Source organism: Elephas maximus, chromosome 12 (assembly GCF_024166365.1).
Source record: "Elephas maximus indicus isolate mEleMax1 chromosome 12, mEleMax1 primary haplotype, whole genome shotgun sequence".
Taxonomy (NCBI): Eukaryota; Metazoa; Chordata; class Mammalia; order Proboscidea; family Elephantidae; genus Elephas; species Elephas maximus.
The window spans coordinates 12581837-12604879 of NC_064830.1; the positions used below are offsets into that span (position 1 = coordinate 12581837).

Here is a 23043-nt window from a genome sequence, read left to right on the forward strand (position 1 = left end):
GGCTGGAAGGGCAGGCAGCAGTCAGATGACGTGGGCTAGGTATTTCAGTTAAAACCTGTTGAGACCTCTTACCGTTGAGTTGATTCTGACTCATAGTGACCCTACAGGACAGAGCTGAACTGCCCCACTGGATTTCCAAGGAGTGCCTGTTGGATTTGAACTGCCAATCTTTTGGTTAGCAGCCACAGCACTTAACCATTACACCACCAGGGTTTCCAATATTTTAGTTAGGAAGTTTATGTTTGTGATTCAAATTTAAGCGAGGGAGTAAAATGAACACATTTTCACTTGAGAATTGTCACAAGGGATAGAATAATATGGAGACTGAAAATGGAGCAAGAATAAAGGAAGAGAGTCCAGCTCTGAGGCAACTGTAACATTCTTAGCAAGGTGACGGGGATCCAGCAGAGAAGCTGGGTCTGAGGGAAGCTGTACATCACTAGCTCTAGGATGAGCATTTCCCCCCACATTTTAACATCTCTGAAATAGGATATATCTTAAAATCGATGGCCTCTTAAACAACTCTTGTTGGGAGTCATGTTGTAGTTGTTGTGGGCAAATCTGGTTACAGTTGTTCATATTACTGACCCTTCAGTTGAGATATATGCATTGTTGGCACTAAACATGTTGAGTTTGTTTTCTAGAATGTTCTCAAAAAGATTTTGCTAAGATTCAGTGTTGGAATATCATTATATACCCAGAAAGGCAGAAAAATAGGACAGCGAGAAGTGAATTTGATATTAGTGAAGCATGGCACTGGGTTTTTTTTTTTTTTTTTTTTTTATGCTTCGATTCTTCTTCAATTCCATACATTCTTGCAAAGCAACCATCAACTGCTTTGTGAGGCCTAAGAAAGGAGATACACGTAGTGGAAGCTGTTTGCTTCAGTCATCTATTGTTGTCTAACAAGCCATCCCCAAACTTAGTGGCTTAAAACAGCAATGACTTATTATTTTTCAAAAATTTTATGTGTTGTCTGGGTGAGTCTTGGGCTAGTTTTGCCTAGATTATTTATGAGGCTGCATTCAGCTGAAGGGTTAGCTGGCCTGGTAGGTCCAAACTGGATTCACCAAGACATTGGTGCTGGCTGCCAGCTGGGGAGCTTCTGTTCTTCCCCTTGTGGCCTCTCCCCTTCCAGGAGCATGTCATAAGACCAGTCCAGATTCAAGGATGCAGAGAAACACTACCTCGATGGAGGATCACAACAAAGTTATATTTAAAAAGTGTGTGCATCCTGGGATAAAAGGAATTTGTGCTTATTAAGCAATCTAGCACACACTGCATTTTGTTCCTGAGACATGTGCAAAGGAATTGCCTCCCACCCTCTAGGCTTCAGCATCAACATTTGCAGATTGGCTAGCAACAGCTTGGAAGAAAATTCCAGAGAAAATATTGGAGCACTCCTTCCATATTGCACAGAAAAGTACCAACATCACTGACCAGACATCACTGAGTCAAAACAACAACAACAACAAAATGGTTCAGAAGAGTCAGACTCTGGATGAGAAAATCTTGGGACAATTAAACAATTTATTCCAATTCTATAGTCCTGTCCAAATATGATATATGATAAAACTCTATGTCTAAATAGTTCAAAAAGGGCTTTTTCAGTAAGTAAAATCCACCCACTGCCGTTGAGTCGATTCCGACTCATAGCAGCCCTATAGGTCAGTGAGTAGAAAAATGAAATTCTGGATAATAAAAAAGGACCATGTCATGGGTTAAAAAGAACCATGTCATGGCAGCTTGATTTCCCTCTTAAACCCAGTGCCATCGAGTTGATTCTGACTTAGTGTTACATAAGATAACCATGTGCATGAAAGTGTTTTTGATGTCAGACAGAATTCCTTACGTAGCAGAAGACAAACCTACTCCCATATTTACCTGGGATTATTTTTTTATTGTGTGGATTCTTTAATGAATAAAATGATAACTGCCTCTGGATCTAATAGGATGCCTATGTTATGATAATGTGTGTGTATATAGATGTATATATATATATTTTTTTTACTTAGTAAACGGATTACTGCCATCAGGGGAAAGTGGTTTTGGAGGCTTCTGGAGTCAGATTCTTCAGCTGGAATCCTGGCTTTATTTAGTGGCTTTGTGACTTGAATGTATTATTCAATCTTTCTGTGTCTCAGTGAATGAAAAGTGGTTTTGTTATCCCTCTTCCCTCCTATTTTTCTTTCCCTGGATCTCTGCCATGAGACTTATTTCCAAGAGTGTGAAGTTTTAATTTAAGCTATTATAGGTACTTTTTTGGGTGTCCAGGGTGTTTAAAAATTTTAAAACAACATATGTTTCCATTTTGAAGAGAATGAGAGATTTTACCTTGATTTAACAGAAAAATTTCCACCTGCACTGTTAAAAATGTCCATTTTCCCAGAAAATGGCAAAAAAAATCCTATCAGTGCATGTTTACTGATTAGCACATTAGAAATATACTTTGAAGACAGCCAGAATGATTTGTTTGATTGGTTTAGTTCACTTATTGTTTCAAATATTTGAATGTTGGAAAATATGTCATTATGAGTCTGTAAATGTTCTATAAGACACAATTGACTTGAGCTATGGCTTTTTTAGTCCAATAAAAGCAATTGCATGAACCTCTTCTTCTTTTTTTTTTAAATGGCTTGGCAACCTTTTTTTTTTTTCCTAAATTGTATTTATTTTGTTGTTGAGAATATACACAGCAAGTATTGTTTAGTGACATTGATTACATTTCTGAGTTATTCCTTTCTCGTTAACATGCGCTCACTGCCCCTGAAGGTTCCCGTCTGAGTTTTCAAGTTGCTGTTGCCACTTTGATCCCATATAGATATTTCTTAAAGGAGCATAATGCTCATGGCAGATCTTTTTTTTACTAGTTAAGCTAAATTATTTTTCGGTTTTAAAATAACTTGAAGGAATATTTTTGTTCAATACTTAAAGATTATCTCAGGGCAATAATTTCAGGGGTTCATCCATCCTCCATGGCTCCAGAAAGTTTAGTTGTTGTTAGGTGCTGTCGAGTTGGTTCTGACTCATAGTGACCCTATGTACAAGAGAACAAAACACTGCTTGGTCCTGCGCCATCCTCCCAATCATTGTTATGTTTGAGCCCATTGTTGAAGCCACTGTGTCAGTCCATCTCGTTGAGGGCCTTCCTCTTTGTCACTGACCCTCTATTCTACCAAGCATGAGGTCCTTCTCCGGGGACTTGTCCCTCCTGATAACATGTCCAAAGTACGTGAGATGAAGTCTCACCATCTTTGTTTTTAAAGGGCATTCTGACTGTACTTCTTCCAAGACAGATTTGTTTGTTCTTCCTGCAGTCCATGGCATATTCAATATTCTTCACCAGCACTGTAATTAAAAGGCATCAATTCTTATTTGGTTTTCTTTAATCATTATCCAGCTTTTGCACGCAGATGAGATAATTGAAAATACCGTGGCTTGGGTCAGGCACACCTTCAAGCCAAAAAACCAAACCCACTGCCATTGAGCCAATTCTGACTCATAGCAACCCTGTAGGACAGAGCAGAACTGCCCCACAGAGTTTCTAAGGACCGCCTGGTGGATTCGAACTGCCGACCTTTTGGTTAGCAGCTGTAGCACTTAACCACTATGCCACCAGGGTTTCCTAGGTGCACCTTAGTCCATGAGAATTTGAAATTCTGTTCAGCATTTTACTCCTTTTGATTGGGATTCTTCTATAGATTCTTTGACCAAAATGTTTAGTAAAGGTATCTGGGCGCCATCCAGTTCTTTGGTTCTCATGGCAAAGGAGGCAGTTGTTCATGGAGGCACTGAGCCACGCTGAAAGAAGCTACTGTTACTGTGTTATATAAATTTCAGTTTTACAGCATGGTTATGTGATTTTAATATCACCTTCCAAAGAAATAAGGCTAATTTAATGTTTAAAATTATATTCACATATTAAAATGAGTATTTCTACTGCAAGCTTTTGTGAGATTACTAAATAGTTAATAAGCATTGTATTTACTTTATATCACGTCTGCAACAAGAGCTTCAATATTACATACTTTTCTCCTATTTTGAGTAGAAAGCATCAATATTGGTAGTGACAAATAATGAAAAGAAGATAAAGCATTGATAAGTGTGTGTGTGTATGAAAACACTCATAGCAACTCATGCAACGTGAGCTTGAGATCCACACTTTAATAACCTAGCCTGAGCCGTAAAGTTCTGCGTGAAATAAGTGCTTTGAAATTGACATTTGCAGGCTCATAGTGTCAAGGCCATAGAAATATCTCGCAACAATCAAGGCAACATTCTTGTCATCTTTTAGCAGCCTGAAGATGCAACAGCTAGGTTCAGATGTTAGCAATTCTTCGACTTTAATAAATGCTCAAAGCAGGAACTGGCTCATTAATGGAAGACCTTGACCTACTTTGGAACCAGGAGAGTCACCTGGGAAACCGGTGAAATGCCTTCTGCTGGCAGCATTAGTTATTTTCTACCTGAGAATGAATTGACTCTGAAATAGGTTGTTACTGTTCTTCAATTAGACAAACTGTCTAATTCATCCCAAATTACCTTGGGAGGCTGGCTTTCATGTGGTTAAGCTAGAGAATCTATTACGATAGCACTGAAATAGAGCTAGATGGACTGAAATAGGCTCTGGAGAAAAATAATAGTCCTTAAAACACTACAGAGAAATAAACCCAACGTTCCTCAGGTTTATTTCCTGAAAATGTTTTTAACAGAAAGAAAGATTAATGAAATTGAAAAGAAGAACCTGTCTCCTTTGTAAATAGAGCTTGAATTGATTCAGAGGGACTTGAGTCTCAGGGAGAAAGAAAAATGAGGGTTGAAGGTGTGATGCTCATAAAAGCTTCCTTGTGAAAGCAATGGATTCTCTGTTTTCCTGCTTAATCTGTTGTTTACTGGGAACTGCCGTACAGTAGTCCCCCTTTATTTGTGGGGGATACATTCCAAGACCCCCGTGGATGCCTGAAACCACAGATAGTACCAAAACCTACATATACTCTGTTTTGTCCTATACATACATACCTATGATAAAGTTTGATTTATAAATTAGGCACAGTAAGAGTTTAACAATAATAATTAATAACAGAATAATTATAACCATATACTGTAATAACAGTTATGTGAATGTGGTCTCCAGGTGGGATGGAGCAGGACGTCTCCAGATTTCATAATGCTACTCATTTAACATTTTTGGACCGTGGTTGACCACGGGTAACTAAAAGTGAGGAAAGCGAAACCACGGATAAAGGGAGGCTACTGTAAATCCAGGTTGTTCTAATAACAATTAAATGCCAAGCAACGTGTCAGGCACTGGGCATATGAAGATGAGGAAGGCTGTGCCTCTGTCCTAAAGAGCTTATTGGTTCAGAGGGAGATATAGATACATAAGTAGAACACTCAAGGCATTGCGATAGTATGGTCATACCACTTTATAAATATGACATCATTGAGACAACTGACAAAATTGGAATATAGATGGTAGATTAGATAAAAATATTGTAGCAAGGTTTATTTCCTGAATTTGATAACTGTCTTGTGATTACGTAAGAGATTATCTCTATCAGGAGACATTCGGTAAAGTATTAAAAAGATTACATGCTTTTAATATTAAGTAATGGTGATGTAGGAACCCTTGCGGCACAGTGGTTGAGAGCTCGGGTGCTAACCAAAAGGTTGGCAGTTCAAATCCACCAGCCTCTCCTTGGAAGCCCTATAGGGCAGTTCTACTCTGTCCTATAGGCTTGCTATGATTTGGAATTGACTCCATGGCAACGGGTTTGGATTTTAGGTTGGTGGCTAGTTTGGGCCCCAAACAGGAAAACACTTGGGCCAGAACATCAGCCTCCCTGTGCAGGGCTTGGAGGAACCGTGCTGATATTTTCTTCTGTGCTTCTGTCATGCTCTTAATGACTTGTCGCCTTCTGAGTGAGGTTATCTTTGCATTAGTTATCACGGTAAATCCTGTTACAGGCCTGGCCTTTTTCTGCTCCCTTGGATGTTCTTTCTGGTTCAGGTGACTTTTCAGATGAGGGTGGGGGCACCTTATTTTCATTTTGTTGCACGGCCTCATGTAGTGGGGAGCTGGGGTTCAGACTCTGGACTGGTCCTTCGCTCTGTATCATAGCTGCTTTTTGTACCCTCAGATGAGGGTAGGCAATATTTCTTTTTCTCTGTCTGAGTATCATTTCAGATGTACTCCTGGGCTCTTCGCTCTGTATCATAGCTGCTTTTTGTACTCTCAGATGAGGGTAGGCAATATTTCTTTTTCTCTGTCTGAGTATCATTTCAGATGTAATAAGATAAATATGTGGTAGCTTTGTCTTGGAGACTAAAGACATGGAAAATGTATTGTGAAAAGTAGATTTTGGTAATTCTGAGAAGGATCACCTAGATTTTCAAAATCCTGCCCTCCTCCCTTCGCACTCTATCCAAATACAGGCACTAATGTACCACTTAATGTTTCTAAAACCAACGTTGCCAGATCTGGTTTCCTATACTTGCTGGAAATGATTTACATGTTGCAGGAAACCCCCCTAACATAGATAGAAAGATTCTGCTTGGTCTCTTTTATGAGGTTGAAGGACTATTTTCACATTTTAATTTCCTCAAGGGAAAAAAATCAGTGTTTTCATCATATATACTATATTAATGGTACAAGGTAGCTGTTTTTAGTCTGACATTTTCTGAAGTGACAGAGAGCTGGAGAGAAATATCTATTTATGTACTTTTGCCTGTATTCTTTTGCTAATACTTCTATAAAGGGTGAAAAATGAAAAAAAAAAAACAAAAAACTGAAAAAGACAGTGTATATTAGTTTATGGAACAGCTTTGAGATGGTGATAAGAATTATTTCGTCTTTACACTGTGATCAAATTATGCTCTATTATTACTGTTCATAGACTAAAAAAAAAAAAAAACTGAGTTCCCCTTTATTATAACCCCAAACAAACCTGCCACACCTTTAATTCTTCTCAGAGATGCTCATCCTATTCCTAGGTTCCAGTAGAAGTAGTTTGGTAATTGTTGTTGAAGCAATGGTTTTTATTAGGCTTTAAAGTGTGTCTCCAAAGAACCAGACAAACTTCTTTTAGCTAGCTTATTCCCCTAACGCAAGCCTGTTATTTTATCTGGTAATAGATGTTCACCTAAATTAGGAAGTGTATAGACCTTCTCTCTTCTGATGGAGTCCCTGGGTGGTACAAATGGTTAAAATGCTTGACTGCTAACTGAAAGGTTGAGGGTTCAAGTCAACCCAGAGGCACCTTGGAAGAAAGGCCTGGCAATCTACTTATGAAAAATTGGCTGTTGAAACCCTACAGAGCACAGTTCTACTCTGAAACATGTTGGGTCGCCATGAGTTTGAATCCATTCAATGGTAACTGGCTTCCTCTGGTGACATGCTACTTCTGTAATGTCCCTGGGAAGGAGTGAGAGAATTATTACTGTCACTATACAGAAGGGAAATGTAAGGAACTGAGTAGTCCCTGCTGTGCTATAGGTGAGGCTTCTTCTGAGGTATCTGAATCCCATTCCATTGTTTAGCCTAAGGAGCCTTATGTTTCCCTTGACAATACCCAGATAACGGATAAGGCTTATTGTATGCCACTATTCCTGATCTACTTTTTATTCTTAATTTGTTTCTTAGGAAGATTCCAAAGGAAAAGAGCCTCATAAACCTGAAGACATACCAACTAACACACAAGACTCTGTTTATTACGCCAAAGAAAGAAAGAAAAAAACTTTGGTACAACCTTTAATCAGGAGCGGTGCAGGTAATGTGAAATTTTGTTTTACTGTAGGCAATAAAAAATGCTACCGTATTAAGAATGCACTTTTTTTTCAGATGAATTTTCTACCGCAAAAATATTTCCTGATTTGTAACTCTCTGATTTGTTAACAAAAGGCTCAGCTCTTAGGGCAGCAGCAGGGACAGCAGAAAAACAAAATTCCAATGCTGCAGGTGATGGGGTTCTCTAACTAGGAAGCCTTCCAAGATAAATGTATTTAAAATTAATTCTGTAGTCTATGTGTACATTGCCCAAGCCCATTGTCATCGAGTTGATTCCAACCCATAGCGACCCTATAGGACAGAGTAGAACTGCCCCACAGAGTTTCAAGGAGCCTCTGGTGGATTCCAACTGCCAACCTTTTCGTTAGCAGCTGTAGCTCTTAACCAGTATGCCACCAGGGTTTCCATGTGTACATTAGGGCTGGACATATTTTTCTCTTAAGGACCAATGACACAGAAAACAACAAACAAATCAATCTCTTAAGGAAAACATGAAAATAAAAACCATCTGGTTTGTTTAGATTTACTTTTTGAGGATGAGAGACAATTAAAAGATTAAGCCTCAGAATGCGATTAATTTTAAATATACTGCCGCCGCAGCTACTACTACTATTAGCATTTATTGAACTCTTACTAGGTGCCAGGCTCTGCGTTAGGTTTTGTTCACGTCTTATCTCATTAATATGTATGATAGGTACTTAATAAGACACTTAAGTGCTGTGGCTGGTTCTGGAGAAGAAAGGAAGATGGTGAGAAGGAGAGGCTCTTCTTTACTTCTCTGCAGCATTTTAAAACATTTGGAAGTCATTTTTCTTCAAACTTTCTTCTCCCTTGGTTTCCACTACCATGTACTACAATTCGTGTTTTCTCTTCATTGTTCTTGATTATTTCTTAGCTTCCTCCATTGCTCTTCTTTTTGTTTCCAGGCTACAAATTTAGACATTTCCGTAAAACTTTGTTATTGGTCCTTTTTCCCTCCTGCCCAGCCCCATTCCATAAATTGTCCTACTGTGTACTAGGCACTGGTTTAGACACTGAAGATGAGGAAGACATAATCCATCCTTCCACAGAGCTCATCATCTAGTAGGTGAGGCAGATTTATACCCAAATGTATGACACTGATATAATAAACCACCCAATAGTGGTCAGGTTGAGTCTCAAAGCAGAGCCTGTTTAACCTATATCTCCCTAAAGTATTATGGTATATCAATAGTAATAAAAAATTAATCACTGTGTGTAAAGTCTTTTCCTTGATAATATAGTCTTCAGAAATAGCTTGGGCTGCCCAGCATGGAGTGGTAGGAACATGAGCTTTGGAGTTCAGATTCTGGCCACGGCCCTCACATTAAATAAAACAAAACAAAAACCCACTGCTATTGAGCTGATTTGGATTCAGTGACCGTGTAGGGTTTCCAAAGCTGTAAATCTCTACAGAAGCAGGCTGCCTCATCTTTCTTCCATGGACCTGCTAGTGGTTTAGAACAGCCAACCTTTCGGTTAGTAGTCAAGCCGTTTAATCTCTGCATTATCAGGGCTCCTTTTACCCTCACATAACTATGGGCAAATTTCTTACCCATAAAACAGGAATACAGATTTTGTTAGAGGATTACCATGAGTATTAAATATCAAATATATAGAATAGTACTTGGTACCTAGTGGATTCTTGAATAGTAGTTAAATTCCCTTTTCTCTCACCTCCTATCTCTTCACCCATGAGAGTAGAAATTCATCAAGCCCAAGACTCTGGTGATGGTTCTTCTGGACTGAGGGTTGGGAAGGGAGATGAAGGATAAAAATGGAATAGGTGAGGGGTGAGGTTTGGAGTCCCTGGATGGTATAAATGGTTAAAGCAGTGGGCTGCTAACTGAAAGGCTGGAGGTTTGAGTCCACTCAGAGGTGCCTTGGAAGAGAGGCCTGGTGATCTACTTCTGAAAGATTAGCCACTGAAAATGCTGTGGAGCACAGTTTTACTCTGATACATACGGGGCTGCTATAAGTTGGAATCGACTCGATGACAACTGGTTGGCTGTTGAGATAGGTCCAGGACCCTTGAATGAGAAATAGGATGGGCAAGCTAGTGGAGTTTCCCATTGTGGGTGGGCTTTCTGTCTTTGTTACTCCCCGCAGTGGTTGCCTCTCAATTCTGATGGAGCGCAAAGATTTTTATTTACATGCTTTTGGAGGCTTGGGGAGCTGGCTTGCCTACTTCTTTTTCTTTTGCTGTCACCTATTGCTTTTGATCAGGGTGCAGATAAACTTTTCAAGAACCTTGGAATTTTATAAGCATAATACATCCAATTGTAATACGAATTATCCCCAAACTAAACCAAACCCATTGCTTTGGAGTCCATTCTGACTCACAGTGACCCCATAGGACAGAGTGGAACTGCCCCATAGGGTTTCCAAGGAGCCACTGGTGGATTCAAACTGCCCACCTTTTGGTTAGCAGCCATAGCTCACTGTAGCTCTTAGCCCCGGTGTCACCAGGGCTCCAAATTCTAATTAAAACTATTTTTATTTATTGATTAAGGTGAATACCTCACAACGCACAACTTTAACACCTAGCTTGTGAAAACCTAGTTTGTTCAAATCTAGTTCTTAAATATATTTTGAAGTAATAAAGCTACATTTCCTTAGATATATTCTTTGGTTTAGATGTCTGACCATTTGGTGGGGTTGCCTCTTATTCATTTCTGAATTGAATTAATAGAATTCACATTTTTTGAACATTTACTGTATTTCAGTTCTTGAGCTGAATACTGTAGTGGGCCGGGCACAGAGATAACCAGGACACACAGATAATGCTGAAATCAAGGCCCAATGCCCAATGAGCTGAGTACCTGTGTTGTTGTTGTTAGGGGCTGTCAAGTCAGTTTCGACTCATAGAGATTCCATGTGACAGAGTAGAACTGACCTATAATGGGAGAAGATTGCCAGGTCCTTCTCCCATAGAGCTGTTGGGTAGGTATGAACCATTGCACCACTAGAGCTCCTTTTGAATATCTCTATGGGAGCAAAAACCAAGGTCAATAGGAAAACAAAGGAGAATGATACTCCATGGTGGCGGGAGGTGGGGGTGGTGGGTGATTACTGACCAGATTGCCTGCTTGATGACACAAGAAGCTAAAAGGTTATTGGATCTTTGATGTAGGTCAGAAAATGCACAATCTAGTTTCTCAGCTGGTTTTAAAAATGTGTGTTTTATTGCCCCTCAGAAGGTGATGTATATAAAGCTCGGACTCCTAATGTGGAGACCCAAGGAGCACCGGAAGTAAAAGAGGACCAAGATGTGAAAGAGGACGTGCCCGTGGATCAGGTACAGTTCATGCTTGGGTTGACGGGTGAATTGTGACTACCATTCTCCTCCACCTTCTCCTGGCTAACTCAGCAGCTCTGAATACCAAGCATTGATGACCCTTTCACTTGTAGGCCCTAGTTTTGCTCCATTGGCCCCTGTTTGCCTTTTCAGTCTCATCCTCAACCTGCCCTGCCCCCCCCGCCCCCAAGTTATCCTTGGCCTCCTTCAGTATCTAGAACTAGCTATTACTCATCCACGTTTTCCTGCCTGCCCATTTCACCCCTCACAGGATCTCTTGTTAGGTGGACCCTTATCACAGTCTGTGACTGCATGCTTAGCTTTGTAATTATTTGACTAATATCTCTTTCCCCCACTAAACTGTAAGCTCCTGCTTTGCTGGCCTGCTTTGCTCACTATTATGCCCTGTACCTAGCAGAGTCCCTAGTATGTAAAACCAAAAAATCGAGCACGTTACCGTTGAGTTGATTCCAATGCATTTTATCCACCTTGCAGGTTTGTATGTGGACTTAGTGAAGTAGTTCAGGTGTAAGGATCTAGTATAGTGCCTGGCATGTAGTGGATACTCGGTCACAGCTTCCTTCCCCCTGGCTTCACAGAGGAGTGAGAAGTGGAGTCCTAAGAAGGGCCCAGAGGGAAAAGGTGGGAGAAAAAGGAGGTAGGAATGGGGACAGTGGCAGAGAGAATGAGAAAGGGATGCTGAAATTAAGACTTTCTGAGCTGCATACCTCTGTTTAAGCAAAAACAAAGCCAAGAGGAGAACAAGAATGAGAATGTGCGCGTGGGAATAATGGTGCTGACAGGACCTTTTAGCATGATGAATGCCGACCGAGTCAGAAGAAGGAAGAAGCCTGGCAGAGTGGAACAAGTGTGGGGCTGAGAGTCAGAGGCCTGGATTCCGGCCCCCTCTCTGCCACCACTGTTGTGCCTGGGCAAGTCTCCATATCACTCTGGCCTCAGTTCATTTATGCAAAGCAGAGATTTTTTCAGATGAGCACTAAAATTTGTGTTTGTTCCAAAATCACATGGTTTTGTCTTTAGTTGCTATCTGAAGGCACTAAAACCAAAACCAAAACCAAACCCATTCCCATCGTGTCAAATTCTGACTCACAGTGACCCTATAGGACAGAGTGGAACTGCTCCATAGGGTCTTCAAGGTGGTAAATTTTTACAGAAACAGACTGCCACATCTTTCTCCTGCAGAGTGGCTGGTGGGTTTGAACTGCCCACCTTTTGGTTAGCAGGCAAATGCTTAACCATTGCTCCACGAGGGCTCTAAAGGTGTATTTCAAATTATTAGGTTTGGAGAAAAGAATTCCTATCCTGTAAAACTGCAATATTAGCATTTGAGTCTCATTTTTATTTCTGTTTAATAGACTGGGTACCAACATCGTTCCTGTAATTATAAAGTATTGAATCCTGGTAACCAAAAGCTTTTTTATGCCTCCTCTTTCAGTCATCAATCACTCTTACTTTGTCACTTTATTTATTTCTTACTGTACTTTAGATGAAGGTTTACAGAAGAAACTAGCTTTTAGTTAAGCAATTAGTACATGTTTTGTGATTTTGGTTACCAACCCCACGACATGTCAGCACTCTCCCTTCTCATCCTTGAGTTCCCTGTTGCCAGCTTTCCTGTCCCCTCCTGCCTTCTAATCCTTGCCTCTGGGCTGGTGTGCCTCTTTAGTCTTGTTTTCTTTTATGGCCTGTCCAGTCATTGGGTGAAGGGTGAACCTCAGGAGTGACTTCATTACTGAGCTAAAAGGGTATCCAGGGGTCATACTCTCAGGGTTTCTTCACTCTTTATCAGGCCAGTAAGTCTGGTCTTTTTCTGTAAGTTAAAATGTTCTGTATTTTTCTCCAGCTCTGTCTGAGATCCTTTATTGTGATCCCTGTCAGAGCAGTCAGTGGTGGCAGCCAGGCGCCATCCAGCAGTGCCGGGCTCAGTCAGGTGGAGGCTGCTGTAGCTGAGGTCACCAGTCCCTTGAACAAATCCTTCCCCTGCGTCCTTGGTTTTCTTCATTCTTCCTTGCTCCAGAAGGGGTGAGGCGAGTGGAGTATCTTAGATGGCCACTTGCAAGCTTTTAAGACTCCAGATGCTACTCACCAAAGTAGAATGTAGAACATTTTGTTTATAAACTATGCTATGCCAATTGAGCTAGATGTTCCCTGAAGCCATTGTCCCCACAGCCGTCAGCCCAGCAGTTTGGTCACTGAGGGAGTTTGGATGTGTCCATGGAACCTCCACGACCTTGCCTTGGGCAAGTTGTCCTGGCCTCCCCAGTATTGTGTACTGTCCCACCCTTCACCAAAACCACCACTTATCTATTGTCTATTTAGTGTTTTTCCACCCCCATCCCTCCCCTCCTTCATAACCATCAAAGATCATTTCTTTTTGTGTGTAAGCCTTTTCATGAGTTTTTATAGTAGTGGTCTCATATAATGTTTGTCCTTTTGTGATTGACTTATTTCACTCAGTATAATGCCCTTCAGATTCATGCATGTTGTGAGATACTTCCCAAATTCCTCATTGTTCTTTACCATTTCGTAGTACTCCATTGCGTGTATGTACCACAGTTTGTTTATCCATTCATCTGTTGATGGGCAACTAGGTCGTTTCCATCTTTTTGCTCTTGTGAACAATGCTGCAATGAACATGGCTGTGCATATGTCTATTCGTGTGATGGCTCTTATTTCTCTAGGATATATCCTAGGAGTGAGATTGCTGGATCCTATGGTATTTCTATTTCTAGCTTTCTAAGGAAGCGCCATATCATTTTCCAAAATGATTGTACCATTTCGCATTCCCACCAGCAGCGCGTAAGAGTTCCAATCTCTCCACACCTTCTCCAACATTTGTTATTTTCTGGGTTTTTTTTTTTTTTTAATATGCTCCAGTAGTGCTGGGGTAAGATGGTATCTCATTGTGGTTTTGATTTGGATTTCTCTAATGGCCAGTGATTGTGAGCATTTCCTCATGTGCCTATTAGCTGCTTGAATGTCTTCTTTGGTGAAGTGTCTGATCATTTCCTTTGCCCATTTTTTGATTGGGTTATTTGTATTTTTGCTGCAGAGATGCTAGATTTTCCTATAGATTTATGAGATTAGACTTTTGTCAGATTTGTCATAGCCAATTTTTTCCCCCAGTCTGTAGGTTCTCTTTCGGAGAAGTCTGTTGATGAGCATAAGTGTTTAATTTTTAGAAGACCCCAGTTATCTAGCCTATCTTTTGGAGTTTGTGTGTTGTTAGTTATGGTTTGTATCATGTTAAGGCTGTGTACTAGGGCCTCTAGCAATTGATCCTATTTTTTCTGCTATGGTCTTTATGGTTTTGGGTTTTATGTTTAGGTCTTTGATTCATTCTGAGTTAGTTTTTGTGTATGATCTGAGTTATGGGTCCTGTTTCATTTTTTTTGCAGATGTTTTGCCAGCACCGTTTGTTAAAAAGACTGTCTTTTCTTCATCTGATGGACTTTGAGCCTTTGTCAAAGATCAGGTGACCATAGATGGATGAATTTACATCTGGATTCACAATTCTGTTCCACTGGTCAGTGTATTTATCGTTGTACCAGTACCAGGCTGTTTTGACTACCGTAGCTGTATAGTATGTTCTGAGGTCAGACAGTGTGAGTCCTCCTACTTTATTCTTCTTCTTTGATAATGCTTTACTTATCCAGGGCCTCTTCCCTTTCCATATAATGTTATTGATTAGTTTTTCCATCCTTTAAAGAATGCTATTGGTATTTGAATCAGGATTGCATTGTATTTGTAGGTTAAGTTGGGTAGAATTGACATTTTTATGATGTTCTGTCTACCTATCCATGAGCATGATATGTTTTTCCATTTATGTAACTCTCTTTTGGTTTCTTGCAGTAGCGTCTTGTAGTTTTCTTTGTATAGGTATTTTAAGCCCCTGCTTGGAGTTATTCCTAAGTATTTTATTTTTTTAGGGGTTATTATAAATGGTATTGTTTTCCTGATTTCGTTTTCATCGTTCCCTTTATTGGCATACAGCAATCCAACTGATTTTTGTATATTTATTTTGTATCCTGCTATTTTGCTGAATCTATTAGTTCCAGTAGTTTTTTCCTGGAGTCTTTTGGGTTTTCTATGTATAGTATCATATCATCCGAAAACAGGGACAGTTTTACTTCTTCATTACCAATTTGGATGCCCTTTATTTCTTTTTCTTGCCTTATTACTCTAGCTATAAGCACAATGTTAAATAGAAATGGTGATAAAGGGCATCCTGTCACTTTATTTTTAATTTCTGCTATTTTTATTTTCTGTGGTGTGTTTTAAAAATCTTATAGAACATGTCTTTTCACTTCCTGTTGTCATTTTAAGCTCTTTTCTACATGTCTTGCTATACTTTCTAAATTTTTAGTAATATTACTCTTTTTGTTGACATGAGAAAAAAATGACCAAAAGATTTGGCTTTCTCCTAAAATCACTATTAAAGGTTTAAATATTTTTTTATTGCACATTTAATAATTTGATAGTAATAGCAAATGAAAACATTTTAGGCAGTGACTTTTATGCCCAATTTATCCTTGTTATTGATATATTACTGTGTGTTTTCTGAGTAATAGATTGAGAGTGTTCTACACAAGTTTTAAACACAGGTAGCATCCTACTGTAACGATCCTGTACTATTGCCAGGGGCAGATATCCAATAGGCAAGATAAGCATGGTGCCTACATTGCTTACCAGGTCATCGATAGTGAAATTGTTCACTACAGATTAGAAAGTAAGCACAATTAAGCCTGTGCTTACCTTGGTTAGTGGGCCGTCTGCCCCTGTCAGGGATTGTAAATTTGAAAAGAGGCTTTCATTCTGTAGGAAGATGCTGTGGGGTTGGGAGATAGATAGATGTCAGTCATATCTAGACACAGAATCTTTACTGTGATGAAAAAATGTGAAATGGTTCAGTACAGATGATCTGGTAAGCAAAGTAAGCACCGTGCTTACTGACCTTGCCTATTGGATAATCTGCCCCTGATTATTGCCATAACTCTTTGTGTAAAAATATTCATAAGTTTCAGTTGCTAGACTACCTAATTTCTGTTGTATTTAAGACTGTGGAGTGAATTAGATTACCTCAGACTGGTGTGTGGTATGAGGAAAGAACAACAAACAGTGAATTCTAGGAAGTGCTGACATTAAAGACTATTTGGAGGAAGTAGAGCCAGTAAAGGCAAGGGAAGATGGTCAGGGAGAAGAGGGGGACCAGGGGCCTGACGTTACATTGACCGATGGCAGAGAGAACTTTAAGAAAGGGAAACCACTTGGTTGTGTTACTTTCTGTCTATCAATTCTTCCCCAAGTTACGTAGGGTTGATGTGTCAGTGAATTGAGACTTTCTAGTAGTCAGGTGACAATATTAAAGTGAGTTCTGTGACTTGGAAGGAGAGGAAAACTAAGAGACCCTCAATTATGACTGCTTCAATTGGCACAAAGACTTCTTGAGTGTAAATTAGTTTAGCAGTTCTTCCTCTGTGTCAAAATATATGTCCGGTGTGTGATCAAATGAGGGAAGGCCCTTCAGGCGAGGAGAAAGAACTGCTGCTACCTGGTGTGTCAGAAATGAGAGAAGCTGGAGAGAGTTGACTGTTGGGAGAGGAACCTTCCTGCATAGCACACCTGGGGTAAGGGAAATATTTTGACTTAACTTCTTATCCCCCACCATGCCATTACCTGATGCACAGCAGGTGTTCAACAAATGTTTATTAAATCAGATTGAATTGGATACAAGAAGTTGCATGTGATTGGATAAATAGATACAAGGCACAATCAGGTTAAACTGAAGTTCAGATCATTGAGATAGGCCAGTGTCACCTAAACTGTGTTCTGCATATTTAGAAGACATTTCTGTGGTCAATTACATTTGGGAAGCCCTGCCTTTTGCGTCTCTCGTAGGGGAAGTCATTGTGTTCATTAGCATATTAAAGGTTTCAGAGAAGTCTTAGAGTTAAACATGATTTTTCAGTTTTTGGTTAACTCTACTTACCCCTTCCTAGAATACCCATAAGACACAGTTCAGGACCTGCCAATGGAGTTATCCAAGTACTTACTTCTGCATGGGTGAAGCAAAGAGGTGTTCACGTAGGGCAGGAAAACATGATGTAGTTTGAGGAAAACCAGAGTACCCCCTCTACTTCTGGGGCAGACCTGGCTCATGTGGGTGTACATATCAAAGCCGCTCACAAGCCTAGAGAAGAACATGAGAGGGGGTGGAGATGTGGTCACATTCTAGTTTTGTGTTTGTATGCTGGGTAAGCTCTTTGTACTGGGTGGTATATCACTGATTTCTCTGTGGAAGGAGGGGTAGATCCTTATAGTAAAAGTGTTGGTGCTCAGAAATGCCCTTACAACATTCTAGTCTACTAATGAAGATGGTTTAGCCTTAATATTATACTATTTAAACCAGGGGTGCATTATCCAATAAGCAAGGCAAGCGTGGTGCTTACAAGATCATCTTTAGTGAACAATTTCACCTTTTTTCACCACATCAAAGATTCTGCTTCTAGGTGAGGCTGGCATCTCTCTCTCTCCCAATCCCACAGAAACTTCCTATAGAATCAAAGCCTCTTTTCAAATTTACAGTCCCTGACAGAGGTAAATGACCCCTTAAACAAGGTAAGCATGGGCTTACCTGTGCATATTTACTGATCTGTAGTGAACAATTTCACTATGTCTGTGAAGTTGTTTACTACAGCTTAGTCAGTATACACAAGTAAGCCTATGCTTACCTTGTTTATTGGATAACCAGGAAACCCTGGTGGCGTAGTGGTTAAGTGCTACGGCTGCTACCCAAGCGGTCGGCAGTTCAAATTCGCCAGGTGCTCCTTGGAAACTCTGTGGGGCAGTTCTACTCTGTCTTGTAGGGTCGCTATGAGTCGGAATCGACTCGACGGCAGTGGGTTTTTTTTTTTTTTTAATCCCTGATTTAAATATAGTATTAACTTATGTGATCTGGAATACTTTTCTCATCCAACTTTGTGGGTTAGCCTCATCATGTTACATGCTATTTCTTATTTTGCCTGCAGCATTATGCTTCCTGTAGTTTGCTGTCGTAAAGACAAAATGCTACAAAACATAACACCCCGGATAGTAAGTCTGGAATTTAGAATCAGACCTTCTAGATCGAAAAAAGGAACCTCAAGAATTAGAAATCCTTTAAATCCACATAATAGCTTTATAAGCCGTTGCCATCGAGTTGATTCCAACTCATAATGACCCTACAGGACAGAGTAGAACTGCCCCATAGGGTTTCCAAGGAGCAGCTGATGAACTCAGACCTTTTGGTTAGCAGCTGAGCTCTTACGTCTTATTCACCAAAGTCCAGAGGATCAAAGCGTCAATGAGGAGCACTTACACTGGAGGACAGATTTCTTTTTTTTTTTTTTTTATGGTGATGTCAACATAAACTATGAAACTCCAGTTGTAAAGTGAAGAGAAGTGAAGGTGATGATGAACAAAAAGTGAACGCTGTTCTCTGGCATCATATAACCTCCAATTTTCTTGTGATAACAAGCAAGGCTTTGACGGAGAGGCCTCCACAGCCATTGCCTTTCCTTTATTCTAACACGAGCGCCTAGAAGCATTCTTCCCAATGCTTCAGTCAGGTCAAGCCTTCTTGCAGAGGAGGAGAACATCTGCACTGGAACACGGGGCAGGGAGTATCAGACACTCGGCTACTACAGGGCAGTCATCAGTTGCCTTGGGAGCCAGTTTTCCTGATTGTCAAGATGATTGCTAACCATGCCTTTTGACCCTGTATTTTGATTTCTAACATGATTCCATTTTTATGGTTTTGCTTTCCAATTGTTTTATTTTTAATCTGCTCACAGAACAATGTATATTTTTAAACTTTTTCTATCCTCCAACTTCAGACACTTGGTTTTCTACCAACTGGCACAATGGTGACCCCTTACCATTTACATTCCATTTCTATAGGGCCCTAATTGTACCCGAACATGTTGTAAGATTTATTCTTACATTCCAGGATTCCTGGTAGTAGAAGCCTGTTATTTTAGAACAAACTTGATGTTGAGAACTTCATAGAATTCTGTTGATGCCTGTCTTTGACTCTTGAGAGAATCAAGATCAAGCTGCCCATGTTAAAAAAGCTGTACCTTGAATAAATGAAGTGGTCTCTCCTACCTGTATTAATAATAGTGGTAAAGCTTCAAAGGCACTAGAGCCTATTCGTCCTGAACTAAGTGGAAGCCCCGGTGGAGTGGTTAAGAGTTCGGCTGCTAACTGAAAGGTTGGCAGTTCAAATCCACCAGGTGCTCCTTGGAAACCCTCTGGAGCACTTCTACTCTGTCCTATAGGGTCCCGATGAGTAGTAATTGACTCGATAGCAACTGGCTTTTTTTTTTGGTTTTAAGTAACTTGGTTTTAAGTGGTTAGTAAATAGGAGAGAAGGCTTAGCTTGTGGAAAATACAATAAAAGCAAAAGGGAAAGAAAGCTGGAAATCGAAACTCTGGGATGTAGCAGGACTATTAGAGGAAAGTGTTGTTGTTATGGCCATCTATTGTGACATTGGAGCCCTGGTGACACAGTGGTTAAGAGCTTGGCTGCTAACCAAAATGTTGGCAGTTCAAATCCACCAGTTGCTCCTTGGAAGCCCTATGGGGCAGTTCTACTCTGTCCTATAGGGTCGCTATAGGGTCACTATGAGTCAGAGCCAACTTTATGGCAATGGGTTTTTATTTTTTTATTTTTTGTCCTTACACTGAGGAGTCCTCGTGGTGCAGTGGTTAGAGCATTTGGCTGCTAACTGAAAGGTTGGCGGTTCGAACTCTGAGGGAGAAAGATATGGCAGCCTGTTTCCATAAAGATTCACAGCCTTGGAAATCCTATGGCATTTCCACTCAGTCCTGCAGGGTTGCTATGAGTTGGAATTGACTCGACAGCAACGGATTTGTGTTTTGCGGGGGGGGGGGGGGGGGGGGAGGGGGCGGGAATTCTATCATGACATTGATTATGGTCAATGTTTAATTTTGCCTTTATTTCTCTTCCTAGGCTACATTTTTTCCTTTCTTATTTTCTTTTAGAATAAATGACAGTTTATTTTCAACCCTTTGTTACATTTTGGTTTTGGAAGTGGAGACAGTGTTGTCTCTCCCCGCCAACGTTTCTAGCACCGCTGTTTACTGTGATTAGCAGAGTCCTACAAGGGCAATTGGAAACCCTGGTGGTGCAGTGGTTAACAGCTATGGCTACTAACCAAAAGGTCAGCAGTTTGAATCCACCAGGTGTTCCTTGGAAACCCTATGGGGCAGTTCTACACTGTCCTATGGGGTCGAAATAAGTCAGAACTGACTCAATGGCAACAGGTTTGGTTTTTTGGTTTACAAGGGCAATCATGCATACAGTCACTTTGTAAGCGGTCATTCTTTGAGAGTAATGAATTTTATATTAACTTTTATTTTAACTGTACCTCATTGTTAAGGAAATGTTTTTTAGTGCTTATATCTGCACAAAAATGGCCCCCAAATATTAAGACATTGAAGTTCTGATTTTGGGCATGCATGTTTTGCAAAAGTAATGTCTTTTGCCAGAGATAAGATTGTATTTATTTTTGCAAATATTAAAAAAAATAGAAAAATTGCTAAAATTGCAGGTCCTGTTTAACTCCAGACTCTGACTTGACCCCCCTTTTGGGGGAAATAGTTTAGGATTTACTCTACGTGGAACCAATTCTCTTTTAGTAGGGGAGCCTTACTCTATCTTTCCCCGATAGGTGAGAACATATGATTTATAAATCCCTGGTCTCCAGGAGACACAGGAGGAGGGTGGGCTGACTGAAATCCCAAAGGATTGTGTCCAGTTCTGACCTCTCCTGAAATTCAGTTATTTCCAGAGAATTTCAAAGAGTTAGCTAAAGAAAAGAGTATATTTACTTAGGTCTCTGAGTAGCAAAGAGAGAAATACATCCCAGACTGCACTTCCTAAGTGCTTATTGCATTTCACTTCAGAGGAAGAAAGAAAAATAAGTCAGTCAGTAATTAAAGTAAAACCAAAATAATTTGGACTAATCAGGAGGTCATCTAAATTTGGGTAATCTCTGAACTGTTTAATTAGAAAGCACAAAATGAAGCTTTAAAGCGTTAGTACTTTCAGGTACGTAGAGTAACTCAAACTAAGTTAACAGAGGTCCTTAGGGTATCTACTTTAATGAATAAATTAAAAGTATAATTAGCTTCTATATCTGTTAGGATGTTTTTAGCTGTAAAGATGGAAAAACCAAATAGAAGTGGCTTGAACAATAAAGAACATTTACCATGCCATGCAAGAGAAGGTCTGTAGGTTGAGTGACTCAAGAGTTTCAGCTTGGAGCTCAGGGATTCTTTCCATCTTCCCACCCTGGTGTCCTCAGCACATTGACTTCTGTCCTTAGGCTTGCCGCCCCACGGTTTCAAAACGGTTCCCTCTGTCTCAGTGGCACATTTGAACGCGTTAATGTTGAGCAAAAGAATAGAGATCATTTCTTCTCAAGTGTCTTTTTGAAGAAGTCTCTGGGTGGAGCAAATGGTTAACGTGCTTGGCTGCTATCTGAAAGGTGGCAGTTCAAATCCACCCAGTGGTGCCTCAGAAGAAAGGCCTGGCAATCTGCTTCTGAAACATCAGCTATTAAACACTCCGTGGAGCACAGTTCTGCTCGGACACACATGCGGTCACCATGAGTTGGAATTTACGTGATGGCAACTGGTTGGTTGGTCTTTTTCAAAAAGTGAGAACAGTCTCTCCCAGGAGACTTCCAGCAGACTTACGGGTCGTACTGATCAGAAATTGAGCACATGCCTATGCCTAATCGTTTATCGCTCGTCAAGGAAAGAGAATTACCCTTTGGTGGTTTAGATTAATGAACATTTCTTCTAGTGTCTGGAGAAAGGACCAGACTCTCCTGAATTATGGAAGTAATACCTGAAAAAGATTGAGTTTTTTTTTTTTTTTTTAGCAAGGGACAAAATAAGGGATTACTTTTTTATGAGGATAGGTAGCTCTCAGTGTCATTGTTGGTTGTTGCTGTGTGTTTTTGTGTCGATTCCGACCCATAGAGACCCCATGTGACAGAGTAGAATTGCTCTGTAGGGTTTCCTAGGCTACAGTTTTTATGGGAGCAGATGGCCAGGTGTCTACCAAGTGAATATTTGCTCTACATCCATCTTCCCCTTCTTCGTTATAGAAGCGTGAATCCTTCTACCAAGGCTGATCCATGTACCCATGCTTTGGATTCTGTCCCTGAGAGCTTGTGAGTAAGCCTTCTGCTATTAATTATTCCCCCCCCCCCCCCGTTTTTTTTTGTACATTCAACTACTACCACATTTAGATCTTCCTGGCTGATTTTTAAACATACTGAAATCTCTTGTTTAAAAACAGCAACAAACACAAACCCTCCCTTGTTCTTGTTCTTCTTTGAGCAGTACCTATCTCTCCCATTTTCTGTAAAGCCGAATTTCAGAAGGAGTGGTCTATTCCTACTTCTCCATCTCTACCTATCTCCTTCATCTCTTCTGGCTTCTGCCCAGAATGACACTCAAACAGCTCTTGACCTCCATGTCACCAAATCTAACATATTTTTCAGTTCTCATCAAACTTGACTTTTCAGGATCAGTCGACATGGTTGGCCACTCTCTTTTTGTTGACATACTCTCTTCCTTTGTTAAGACACACTAGCTTTCTGATTTTCCTTCTATTTCTCTGACCATCGATTCTCATCCTTCTTTTTTAGGCTTCCAATTCACTAGCTGGATATTAAATGTTGGAGTTCAGTATAGATCAGGGCATCTTTTCACTCTATGCTTTTTCCCTAGGCAAAATTCTATATTAACCATGGCTCCTTGCTTGATCTCTATATAAATTTCTCCCCTGAGCTCCAGACACACACATACAGCTACCGATTTTACATCATCATTCTATGTTCTA

The 23043-nt window shown here is 40.2% G+C and overlaps 1 protein-coding gene across 1 annotated transcript in view; it reads left to right on the plus strand.

Annotated features, from left to right (window-relative positions):
• DCDC2C (doublecortin domain containing 2C) overlaps positions 1 to 23043 on the plus strand; it is a 147419-nt gene that overhangs the window by 63254 nt on the left and 61122 nt on the right. Inside the window, exons 7-8 of the mRNA XM_049902815.1 lie at positions 7643 to 7769; positions 11002 to 11102. Of these exons, the coding sequence (XP_049758772.1) occupies positions 7643 to 7769; positions 11002 to 11102 (228 nt within the window). The remainder of the gene's footprint in view (positions 1 to 7642; positions 7770 to 11001; positions 11103 to 23043) is intronic.